Source organism: Podarcis muralis, chromosome 4 (assembly GCF_964188315.1).
Source record: "Podarcis muralis chromosome 4, rPodMur119.hap1.1, whole genome shotgun sequence".
NCBI classification, from domain to species: domain Eukaryota; kingdom Metazoa; phylum Chordata; class Lepidosauria; order Squamata; family Lacertidae; genus Podarcis; species Podarcis muralis.
Window position 1 is genome coordinate 70,310,491 of NC_135658.1, and position 13,315 is coordinate 70,323,805.

The window sequence follows — 13,315 nt, forward strand, 5'->3', positions numbered from 1 at the left end:
TCTGTTTGATTAACAATTTATGTGTAATGCTTTTAAAAATATAGCAATGTAAATTGATTGTCTAAATTTAGCTTCACCAGAAGAACAAAAAGACAAAACAAAAAAGAGTAGCCTGGGAGGAAAGCTTCCCTAGCATTCCTCACATATAATCACAATTGATGAATCCATTAGTTATTTGGATTTCTTAACCTCCCTCTGTAGCTGGCTCAGGGGAATTAGCATAAAAAAAATTATAAAGCGTGCCCAAAATAATAATAATAATAATAATAATAATAATAATTTATTATTTATACCCCGCCCATCTGGCTGAGCTTCCCCAGCCACTCTGGGCGGCTCCCAATCAGTGTTAAAAACAGTACAGCGTTACATATTAAAAACTTCCCTGAACAAAAGATATAAAATATATTTCTACTTTCCCTTTGCTCATTAGATTTATTTTTTAACGTTTTCCTTCCACTCCATTCCCCTTAATAGATCACATACATTTATGTTTCTCTTGACCTTGTGAGTGCTTTTTATTCTGTGGTTCCTGTTTTTCTTTGACTCATTTCTGAAACTCACTCCTCACTCTCACTTTCATTCATATGTCTGCCCTTTCTGTGTATCCTTGCTACAGGGGCTTCGAGTTTTAAACCTGAAGCTGCCCTCTCTCTTAATCTTCTTCCAATATCTGTTCTTCCCACTCCTCTTCCCAGTTCTCATTCACCTTGTCACTGCCTCATTTTCATCAAAACAGTTCTTTTCTCTAGTAAGTCTTAGCTCAAATAGTTTCAGCAGCTTGAAAAAGTGCCTGATTGCAAGTTGGAGTGGGAACTCAAGCTTTGAAATCATTGCTGTCCCATCAAGAGTGAGGGCAATGCTCCCCTTTCTCTGAAGAAGAAGAGTTGGATTTGATATCCCACTTTATCACTTCCCTAAGGAGTCTCAAGGGACGCGAGTGGCGCTGTGGGTTAAACCACAGAGTCTAGGGCTTGCCGATCAGAAGGTTGGTGGTTTGAATCCCCACGACGGGATGAGCTCCCGTTGCTCAGTCCCTGCTCCTGCCAACCTAGCAGTTCGAAAGCACGTCAAAGTGCAAGTAGATAAATAGGTACCACTCCAGCGGGAAGGTAAACGGTGTTTCCGTGCGCTGCTCTGGTTCGCCAGAAGCGGCTTAGTCATGCTGGTCACATGACCTGGAAGCTGTACGGCTGCTCCCTCAGCCAATAAAGCGAGATGAGCACCACAACCTCAGAGTCGGCCACAACTGGACCTAATGGTCAGGGGTCCCTTTACCTTTAAGGAGTCTCAAAGCGGCTAACAATCTCCTTCCCCTTCCTCCCCCACAACAAACACTCTGTGAGGTGAGTGAAGCTGAGAGACTTCATAGAAGTGTGACTAGCCCAAGGTCACCCAGCAGCTGGATGTGGAGGACCAGGGAATCGAACCCAGTTCACCAGATTACGACTCCACTGCTCTTAGAGCACATTGAATTGGCTTTGTGACATATGATTGGCTTTGTAATGCCACTGAATGACTATAGTTAGGAAGGAGAGGTAGGAGAAGCCTGGGTGCTGTTGTTTAAATGGTACTGAAGCAGTTGAATAAGCTGTGAGTGTGTGTGTGTGTGTGTGTGTGTGTGTGTGTGTGAGAGAGAGAGAGAGAGAGAGAGAGAGAGAGAGAGAGAGAGATATTATGGACCTTTCAGCTTCCCCCATCCCGTCCCCAGTACTAATTTAATGCTGAAAACATTCACTGGTGAATATTTGGCACAGTACTCATCTCTTATCTACCTGACAGATAACAAACTGTTTGTCAACACTGTATGGATTAATACTTTCTGCTCAATAGCTGGAGCCTTGATTTCCATTTCACAGCAATGCAATTCTGCTAGTGACTGGAAAGGAACATTGGCAGGTGATACGCAACTGAGGTTTTAGTGATAGATATGCACACATATTCACCTTTTTTAACCAATAGTTTGCAGTGCATTTTCACTGAAAAACCTGTTTGCTCTTAATTTACTGCACGCTAGAAGTTAGCTTGTATTTAGGAGTCACAGAATTCCATATAAAGCATTATATGGGAAGCATTATCAACTCTGTGCCTATTTTGCCCATGGGAAAATAAATCAAGAAAGGGAGGTTAAGTGAGTCTAAACATTTTACAGTCTCATGCTGAATGGACAGCAGGGTTAGCTACACATCCTGCATCTCTTGACTTCCATTCCCTTGTGCAGCTACTACACAGATGGCTTCCTTCTGTGTGTTTTTATTTTTACATGAAATAAGAAAAGAAAAAAAGGAAAAGGAAGAAACCATCCATGCACAGATAGTCTACTACTTTCATATTGCTTCCTTGATTAAGAATGATGGCCTCTAAATAGACATTGAAGTATGGATGCTGTGAGTTGCCTTCAAGGCTGCTTGAACAGAGTTCTACTCTCACAATGAGACACACACACACACACGCACAGAGAGAGAGAGAGAGAGAGAGAGAGAGAGAGAGAGAGAGAGATTTTCAGCAGGAGCTCACTGGAGCTCAGGTTGACATTCTAAGAAAACAAGGGAGAAGTTCATGGTGAGCTCCAGCTCATCTTTTTCTAGAAAAATAGCTCTGTCACCCTCTCCCTCTCCCTCTCCCCCATATATCCAAGATGCACTGCCTTTCCATTGAAAGTACACTTGAATATATTTTCAAATGGAGAGGTTATCTGATATGAGGTCACCACATTGGCAATGGTTTTGGCAGATAGTACAGATAAGAAAAGGAAGGTCTTGGAAATGTAAATGGAAGAAGCAATAGTCATGGGGGAAAACAGATAGGGAGAAATCAAGAAGTAGCAATGGATGATACTGGGAAGTTTCCAGAGACAACTTGGGTGCAGATGGAGAAACATGAGTGGATCATGTTTCGTATTTAATTTCCACAAAGCAGTTTGTGTGGGAAAGATAGGCAAGCTGGGTTTTGCATACCCATCCCATGCAATTTCTTTTTTTCAGTGTCATACTAACCATACAAAAACACAACTGTGATTTAGTCATCCCTTTATCCCAGCTGTGGCTACCAAGTAAAATGAGTCCCATAGTTGCCCCAATGTATAGTCTGAAGGCACAGGAGGCCACCACCTTGCTGAAGCTAAGCAGATGAGGGTCTGGTCAGTGCCTGGTTGAGAGACCACCTGGGATCTACATCTATATCATCTATATTCTATGGTGGAAGAAACACAGGGTAATAGATGTAACAAAATGTATAAATAGTTCTTCTGGCACAGGGTAAGCCAGAGCTGGAGTATGCTGGGCACCAAATGAGAAATGTGGAGAGTATTTGGATTAAAATAACATAAAATATTTTATTGGATTTGTTTTGATTGTATACTATTCTTTGCTGATGTTATAAGCTTTCTTGGGGGTCCCCTAATGGAGCCCAAAGGCACAGCATAAATGCTATAAATAAGTTTTGCTATGCCCAACTTGAGATGTTGATGAGATATCCCGGAGAAGGTATCAGAAAGGCAGCGGATCTCAGATTAGGGTTAGAAAATGTATATTGGGAGAGGCCTCGGCACAAAAATGGCAGTGGAGCTGTGAGAACAAATGTAATCACATAGGAAGGAGTGCGTAGAGACCACAGAGTAGAAGACCAAAGACTGAGCCCTGTGAGACTGCTATAGGGAGATGGAGAAATGACAGCTGAGAAAGAAGGAAGAAGAAGAAGAAAAATGCACTTTGATGTAAGGCATTTGCACAGAGCAAGGAATTATTGATAGCTTAGGTATATTTCTTTTCTTCTGATCCTAGCTGTGCCTTTCCTTTAAATGCAAGCCCCATTTATACCACATGCAGTGCAAGCAAGCAGGCAACCACTTCCAGAATTTTAACAAGTGGATATAAATTAATATTGTCACACCAGTGGAAGAAAAAAATTGGAATGGAGGGCACTTGCAACTTAGAATGATCATACAAATATTGATGGAACATAAAACCAAAAGAATGTGTTTAGTTTTACAGCCATGGTGGTACAAATATGTTTTATTGCAGGCCGATAATATTAATTTGCATGGTGAAGGAAAGATGGGATAAATGCAGTAAATCAATGAATTGGCTTTAAAAAGATATCCATTTTCCTCCAAACAGTTTGCAGCGCTTCCCATTTTCTTTTGATCACACATTTCTACTTAACTTCATAACTCCCCTCTCTATTATTCCTTCTTGCAAAACCCCATCTCTACTGTGCCGCTAGCAGGAATTCCTGATTTCCTCTGTCCTCTAAGTTACCTAGCTCAGTGCATAAAACATTTCATGGTCATCTAGAGTGGCTATGTTCTCTGTTAAAAATATTATTGATAGCATCTTATTATGTCACATACAGTTGAATTACTCTCAATTGCTTGAGCAATGATGGCCACCTTTGAGAATCTGCTTAAGTTGAAGGCGATGTCAAGGAGACAGAAACATTGTTCTTCATTCTGAGGCACTTATGAAGTAGCATTTAGTTATATATCTGTTCAGCTGAAGAAAGGTGTGGCTAGAATACAATACTATGCCCATCTCAGCAGTGCTTATAGCAGGGTTCAGGCACAATTATGCAGCACGTCTGATGTATACAGTCCAAGCGTGCTGGAATTCCAAGCTCAACAAGGTTCTAAGCCGTCTATGTGGCTGATGGAGATGATTATGAAGCCAGGGTGCGCCATGCATTTTGCATAGCTGGTTTCCTAACATTTGGCACAGGCCAGCCGTAGACAATAGGCTCCTGCTTTTCTAGATTCATCAGGGCACATTTTGAGGGCTAAAGAATGAAACTGGACTTTCTGCAAGTAATTTTAATGTCAGGACCCTGCAATTGCTCTAAAGGCTTGCATTCCCTTCCTTCATGCATTTCCTTCTGCAGCAAAATTTTGTGAACCATCTTCTAATGCTTGTCCCATCTTATGATTTAAAGCGAATCATGAATAGAATATTAGTGGGCATCCTGACCATAGTTAAAAATGAAAAGGGAAGGGAATGGATATTCATGTTAGACAGATGAAGGAAAGTAATGGAGTACCTGCTTCCCATATTTTCAATATGATTCACTGCAACTGCATTGGGTTCTTACAGAACTGCTAGGCGTTTGATTAAGACACAACATCCTTTTGGTACTTAATGAGTGTGTATTTATTTTGACTGACGACTTATGCATTGATTATTTAATTCATTCTAATGACATTAAAAAACCCCAAAAACTTTAAAATCTGCCATTTTCTGCTGCTTTTCCACCAGTAGTTCCACTGAGAAAAATAGAACTGTGAAATGGGGGTGGGGGGGACTTGATTCAAGAATGAATTCCCTAGGGAACGTTCATTATTCCATCTTTCCAGTGAAATTGCTTTATGCCATTCTGTGACGATAACAAATGAATATGCAATATTGGAGTGCTGGTGTATATGAATACACAAGTAGCCATTTGCAATAATGAATCCCTCTGGTGCTCTTGCTATTTTTAAGGTACACTTTAATACTTCTGAATAAATTCCTTCGTTTTAATGTTCCAAACATCATGACAGATTGTAGCAGAACTTTTCCAAGGTGCCATGCCCAAGCAATTAGCAATGGTCTCTACAGAGAGTCTCCACAGCATGGCGGCAGTTCACACAAACCTGCAATCCCCCTGGTAGCTCCACATACTTCTGAGAATCTTTAGTAGGAAACTGTCAGCTATTGTGACCTTGCTGAATTTGCTTTTTTTCATTCTTGGGTAGTTGTGTCTGTTTTTGACTCCATTTGGGGTACTTTGGAAAAATATGTGTCTCAGAGTGCATTCTTGGCATTAGTAATAATCAGCTGATGCATATGCTAAAAGACTACATATGGAAACATTGCCTAATGTAACACCTTATTTGCAAGGGTTGTGTCAAACTGATTACAAGACACACAGGCCTTGTGGAAGTGAATTTCTATAGGATTTGTGGGATTCCTTCTTTGATATGGACAACACACTCTTACTGCCTGACTGGCCAATTTTGATCCTACCAATGTATTTGATTCTTCTTTCCAATTTAGACCTTTATAATATAGAATCCCCCCCCCCCCTTTTAGTTTATTCCTAATTGTTATATTGGCCTAGACTGCGTACATAGCCATATTTTTAGAAGGCACGTCTACACACCTTTTCATCTTATTAAAAGTATGCCTTACACAGTGGGAAAGGCCATCTTCAAGTGGGTCTGGGAAAGCTATTGTTCATACTTGAACAAGTTACATCATTGGAATCATACATAATGTTCAGCTCAATGATAAAGTCAATTCAAATTGAGAAAAATACCCTTAAAATACCCTTAAAGTGGTGGTTCCAAAACATTTCTATTCCTTTATTTAACTTCATTTCCCTCCATCTTTCTTCCAAGGAAATTGGTGTATATGATTCCATTTTTAAAAAAATTCTCATAGCAATCTTGTGATGTAGGTTAGGCTGAGAGTAGCCCCAGTGGTGAGAAAGTGGTGAGATCCTTCTGAGCTGACAGTGGGATCAGGATTGGGGGCACTGAATCACAATGGCTCTGATCCTATCTCCAGGGTCATTTTCACATAATAGCACTGGGTGATTATCTTTTAGTCACCTGGCTAAAAGCTATGTTGTGAAGTGCCACAGTGTACTATCTTAACCCCAGTGCTGTTCAACATCTATAGGAAGTAATGGGAGCATTCATGATCATATCTGTGGCATGGTGTCATCTGTGCAATGATGATATCCAGTTCTACTTCTGTAACCTCTGAATCAGGAGAGGCAATGCAAACCCTTGCCCGGTGGTTGAACTCTATGGTGGCTAGATGAGAGCCAATAAACCAACTCTGAATCTTGGCAACATGAAAGCACTGTGGGTGAACATTTCCCAAATCCAGATAATTGGTGAATTGCCTAATTCGGATGGGGCAAAAGAAGAGGTTTGTAGTCTGGGGGCTCCTGGGTCCATCATCATCATCATTAGAAGCCCAGGTGTCCTCAATGGCTAGGAGTACCTTCTACCAGCTTGGGCTGCTAAGACAGCTACAGTCATCTCTGGACCAGGATAGCATGACCACTGGTGCCCATGTGTTTGGCAACCTTCAGGCTCTATGTGCTCTATAGGGCTGCCCTTGAGATTGGTCCAGAAGCTGTAGCTGGTATAAAATGCAACAACTCAACTGCTCATTGGAGTGGGATATTGCAAAAGTGTTACGCCACTACTAAGTTTAAGGTGCTGGTTTGGGGACCCAACTGATCACTGTAGACGAGGGCCTTCTGTGGATACCAGCTTATCAGGAGGTCTGTTCCACACAAAGTAGGAATTGGGCATTTAGTGTGGCACCTACATTTGGAGTTCCCCCCTCTTGAACATTAGACAGGAGTTGTCTCTGTGGTCTTTTTTGTGCCTACTGAAGATTTGTTAGCCAATAAGCCTTTTAAGTTGAGATCTTTCCCAGTCTTTATCTGTAGTGGAGTGATTTTTGATAGGTTTTCAATATGTCATTTTTGTATTATCACCTGTTGCTTGCCACCATGAGCTCCTTTGGGAGGAAGAACAGGGTACAAGTTAAACAAACATACAAACAAATATTCAGAACATTGGCCCATTCATCTCACTATTGCTTACACTGATTGGCAGTGGCTCTTAAGGGTTTCAGTTGGTAGTCTCTCCAAACCCAACTTGGAGATTTCAAGTCCCTTCTGCATGTAAATCAGATGATCTTCCAGTGAACCACAGCTGTAGTCTTGTTAGAACTCTACAACTAACAACATAAATTTTGGTAAAAGAGTGTTTTTGTACATCTATTCTTCTCAGTAACACAACAATTTGCAATTTGAGATTCACTAAGAATGTAATTAAACTATGTTCTCAGAATGACCAACTGGACTTGTTGACAACAACCTAAGTATGCTATTCCTTTAACTCACTGACAAACTGCGATGTGTGCATTGCATTGCGACGGGTTACATCACTGGTCATGACATGATGTAACCCAACGCAGCATGATGTAAGCGTCGTGATACATTGGAGATTTAAAGAAACAGCAACGTTTCATATTTAAAATTTAGCTTGGGGAATTTCCTTCTGTCCTGTCTTTTTGACCTTAATGATGATCTTTTAAAATATATGCATTATTTGATTGTGTTATTAAAGGAATAATAAACAGTGAAGCGTAGGAAAAATATGGTACAAAATGGTGACAAGTTTGAATGTTCCTGACTTCTACGTGTTTCCTAATGGTTAGCTGACTATAAGGGCAAAAATTGGGGTATCCTGCATTAAACTGATAACTGCTTGTAGCATACTCTGGTCTGGATAGTGGCAATTATTTTTTAGGAATGGCCCAGGCTTGCAGTAGGGTGTTGGGTTGTGGCAGGTTTTTATCTTAATGTGGTTTAAATTATTCACCATGCAGTTAAATATAAGTGATTGCAACTTGGTGGTGAAAAAGTACCCTAAGCATGTTATTCTATGCTTCCTTCGTACATTGAACCCAATAGGACTACTGTGTATGAGATCAGACTGGAAGTAACACATCTCATCCTTTTGATCCTTGGTATGTCTATTCTGATATATTAAAAGTGACCTGAAATCACTTAGATAAAGTATTTCACTTCTTAATTAACTTTGGAGTAGCCTCTTGAGTCTAGACTTTTAGCTGCGCTACTTTTGGCCTTCTTCTTTATTCTGGGTTATACAGTTTTTCTTCTCTTCCTGCTATGGCCCGTTTAAATATTCTCCATGCTGTGTCTAGAATGATTTTTCACTGCAGATTGTGTTTATGGAAGAGAGACTCAAAATAAGATAAGTGGAATCCACAGGGAGAAATTGCAGCAGTTAACATAAAAACTAATCAGATCATGACAAGAGGATTATGGACAGAAGAGTGTGTTTTAAATAGTAAAGGAGAAACCTGCAATATTGGCTTGTAGACTGGATGTTGAGCATAATGAACTGAGCACAACAGTGAAATTGTAAACCTAGGAGCCTGAGCAAAGAGGGAATACCTAAGATTTTCAAACTGATGAAAATTAATTACCCTCGGGTATAAGTAAATGGAAGATTTTCTTTCTTTGCGGTCTAAAAAGACACATTACTGTGAAATTTTGTGGTACAGTTATTTAATACTTCCCATTTCTGGACCTTGCTTTGCAAAGGATTGCACAGATTAATATTACTATGAACTAGTCTTTACAGCAGCCTTTGTTAGTTTGGTGCCCTCCAAATGTTTTGAACTACAACTCCTCACTAGTCCCAGCCAGCACAGCCCCAGTTTTATACAATGTACCCTGCCAAATCCATCTGTCATTTTCATGAGCAAAGCCACTGGAAAAAAGTGCTGAAGTAGTTACTGCTAGACTCATCAATAGCAGATTACTGTGGACCACAGGGGATCCTGACACAAGGTGGAAAACCCTGGGGTGATGTAAGTGAAAATATTAAAGAGGAGGAGGTTGAGGTAATGAAAATAAGACACTCAAAAGAACCTGGAAACAAAGGCAGGAAGAAAGTTAAGCGAACACATAAGAACAAAGAACCATTCTGAACTTTGCTGAAGTGTAGTGAGAAAAAGGAGATAAAAACCAAAGGAGTGAGATATGTATTAAATTATGGGAGAATAGGGAAATGAATAGTGGCTGACAACTAGCAGTCTGCCTATTCCAGGCCAATGGAACTCTTTTGGATGTGTGCACTCATAAGTCTGTTCTGTCTTCTTTCTCTATTAAACTGTAGTTTTAATAAAGCCACATGAAAATTCACATTCAAATCATATTTTCTAACATATATTTCGCTCAAAACGTGCATTTTGAAATGTATTTTGATAGCTTTCTGGAGGAGACTTGCATGAAGGTTCAGGATTCGTGGAAGCCAACAGTGCTATCTGAACCATGTCTACTTAGACGTAAGTCCTGCTGAAATCAATGGGAGTAAGGTTAGGATTATAGCTAGAATTTTGCTCAGCATATTTGTCCAGAAGGTATGCATCGGATCAGTTCATATTAGAGGCCACATCAAATTCTGAGGGACTAAAAATGGGATGATGTTTATGAAGAAGAAAGCCAAATTATATTTTGATCATATTACAGATTTTTGCATACAGAAAAGTCAATGTATGTAGCTTGGGGTGAGGTATCAAAGTACACTTAAGTAAGTGGGAACACAAAGACAGAACCTTTGTCCACCAATACTGTACGGAATCCAGAAACAAAAATGACAAAAGCTCAGTTGTGATGGGCTTCAAGGGCTGGCCAGTACTTTGCCCACACTTTGCCATTTCAGTAGGTCCCAATCCACACTACTATGTACCAGCCAGGAATGCATTTTTAAACAAACAAAAACAAAACAAAAAATATATTCAGTAGGTTCCAAACCATAATGATGTTAGCCACCTGTATAATGTCAGCTGCTAATGGAGCCCAAAGGGCTGGAGCTGCGGCAGTAAAAATCTGGTTTCTGATACAAACTGATACATACCTCTAGGGCATGTGGTATTCTCAACAGCCCCATCTGAGCAACACAGTTGCCAGACAGGGATACAGGGGGTGAAATGGTTACTTCAGTAATCTGAGTTAACACCAAAAAACAAATGGGAAGTAGAACTGCACAAAGTAGCTCTTGCCTGTGGTATCTGTGCATAGAATGGAAACATCTGAAAAGCAGGGAGAAGCTTGGGCATGTGCAGCCTTCCATGCAACCTGGAATCCCAATTACTCAGGTGTCCAGATCGACATACAAGGCTGAACATGTGAAGGCTTCACCCCATTTTAGCCATTCACATTCTATGAATGGACACCAGGGGCTGGTTGCAGCCTTGCTGCCTACTTGCAAGTTGGTATTAACCATGAGCAGTATCCCTGGATATGGCTAAAAGTCTTCATATGAATACAGGTCATCATACTGTAAAAGAAATGCAACAGAGAGACTGGAAGTGTTTCTTGTGGTGTGTATATAAGCTGCACAGGGAGAACCATGTTGTGTTAAAAGTCAGATGAAGTGGCATCTACTCTCTTCATCTACATTTACCGTATTTATTGCCTTTGTTGGTGTGATTTACTAGGGAACATCCTTCCACAGTCAGAAAAGCAGACAGGTCCCGGGATCAAATGCAACCTTCCAGGACTCTCTATGTGGCCCTTGGGACTTTCCCCAGGTGACACGCTTTCTCAGCTCTGCTTTGTGCCTCAAGTGTTTATGCCTGGCTGAAATCTTTCCTTGAGCTTGGATAATGTCTCTTTGTTGTTTGGATGTAGAGAGGTAAATGAGAGCACGTATAGAAACTATCCTAGTGTATAAAGGTAAAAATTGCATTTATTGCCCATTTTTTGTCTCTGGCCTCCATATGCCATTGGCTTATGGATCCTGGAAAATTGTCCAGTTGGAATATATTGTCTGCTCCTAATGTACGGTAAACTAAACATCCTTTGGATTTGTGGCCCTGATGTTTTACCTCATTAGCTTTCACGGTACCATCTGGTTCAACCCATGTCAACACAACTTTTTTGGCTGGTCTCTCTCTCTCTCTCTCTCTCTCTCTCTCTCTCTCTGCATATCCCACTAAATGAGAAAACTCAACATGGCAAAATTATACGCAACAGAAGGGGGAGCCTTATAAAGAATGAATAATGTCACTCATAGTTTAGAGAAATGTCACACCAAGCTTATATGAATCAGTTTTTCCCACATGCACAGAACACCATATGTGCGAGGGATTGTACATACTGTACTACTCTCTTCCCCTGTGGCTCCCCTCATAGTCACTCAAGACTGGAAATGGATTTTCCCCAAAGATCTTAGCCCTATGAGAGTTCCTGCATGTTATGTCTCAATATATACAGATCTATGGGGAATTCTTGATTCTAAATAAGAGCTGTAATACTGTTTCTTACTTCTGTTTTTGCTCTCATGGTAAGTAAAATGTTGTGTGTAACTATGGCAGGTATAATGTGCCTGGAACTGAATGTGTAATCCACACATAGGCCTGAATCTTTCACACTCAGATGATTCTCAGTTAAAAATTAGATGTTTTAAGTTCATTGTTGCTGATGGTGGAAATGTGTATTCAGTGAAACAAATATCCTGACTTCTCTGTGTTGCGTAATATTTTCCATGTGTGTTATCTGTGTTAATTATTTTGTTTGTATTAATAATAATTACATTAAATTCATTTCAAATACTACAGTGATTTTTGTCAGAAGACGAGCTACGTCTGGCATGTCCAAGATGTTGGGTGTGCCCTGTAGGATTTTTGACTTTTCCACTCTGAACAGCAACAGACCCAAATTTCTATTTGCCATGTCACAAAAGTGTATACCTCTCCTTGGTGTACAGAATAGTTGTGTAGTTCTTTGGATCCAAACCATAATGACTTGGGAACAGAGACAATGGCACAACTTAGGCAGGCATCTGAAACAGAATTTCATATTCATTTCCCACCACTAATCCCCAATCTTTTAAAATCTTTGCTAATTAAAAAGTCTTATTTGATGAATATTGTACTATGATAGTGCACTGAAAATTGGACTGTCAACTGAATTACAAAGAATTCATGTATACAGAATGTATTTTTTTCTTATCAATTTTGAATGCAAAATAAGCAATCATTTTAAATAAAATTAATTGCATTGTCACAACATTTGATTTTTTCCTACCAGTTTTTTCTGATTTGTTGTCTTTAGCATTTATGTTAGTGTGCAATTTGCATCCTTTTTTTCAGATTCAAATTTTGACTTTTTGTGTTACTTTTTTTTCTTTTTTCCACTTTTTGGATAGTTTTTTTTTTTCCTTTAAATTTTTGGGAACCTGCTGTTTTTGAATTCTCTTTTTTCCCTTTATTCTCCTGCTCACTCTGATCCCAGGAGCCAACACAAAGAAAAGCGCAGATGATATAACCAGTAATGATCGTGGGGAAGACGAAGGTATTTTTTGTTTTTGTTTTCCCAAAAACTGAAACGTGATATGCATGAACATTAACTTTTCCCCTCCTTTATTTAATCACACACATTTCAGTGTGCTGCTTTATTTTCTTCTTATCTGGAATCAACTTTCCTTTCCACCTGTTTTTTTCTTCTTCCAAAAATAAGACACAAATTAGCATTTAGATGACTGCAATTCCCCTTTGAGATAAGTGTACAGGTTATCTGTAAATATGTGTGAAGTGAGTAACATAAATATTATTTACAACCAAAAATGCTTCCTTATTCCCAGTTCGAATTTTTGCCTAGGAAAAGGGGAAAAAATATGGAATTGAAACCTTGCATGTGTATCTTTTCCTTTATCCTTTTTAGTACATTTTGTAAATTCACCTTCACCTTATCTCCCTCTTTCTCTTCCCCATATAGTGGATGC

General features: G+C 39.7%; 1 protein-coding gene across 6 annotated transcripts in view; it reads left to right on the plus strand.

The window, feature by feature from the left end:
• Positions 1-13,315, plus strand: part of NLGN4X (neuroligin 4 X-linked) — a 157,971-nt gene that overhangs the window by 58,632 nt on the left and 86,024 nt on the right. For 4 of the 6 annotated variants that reach the window (XM_028727743.2, XM_028727739.2, XM_028727738.2 and 1 more), the window contains one exon: positions 12,826-12,885. The exons of the other annotated variants lie outside the window; for them this stretch is intronic. In XM_028727743.2, coding sequence (XP_028583576.1) covers positions 12,826-12,885 — 60 coding nt within the window. The remainder of the gene's footprint in view (positions 1-12,825; positions 12,886-13,315) is intronic. 6 annotated transcript variants of the gene reach the window in all.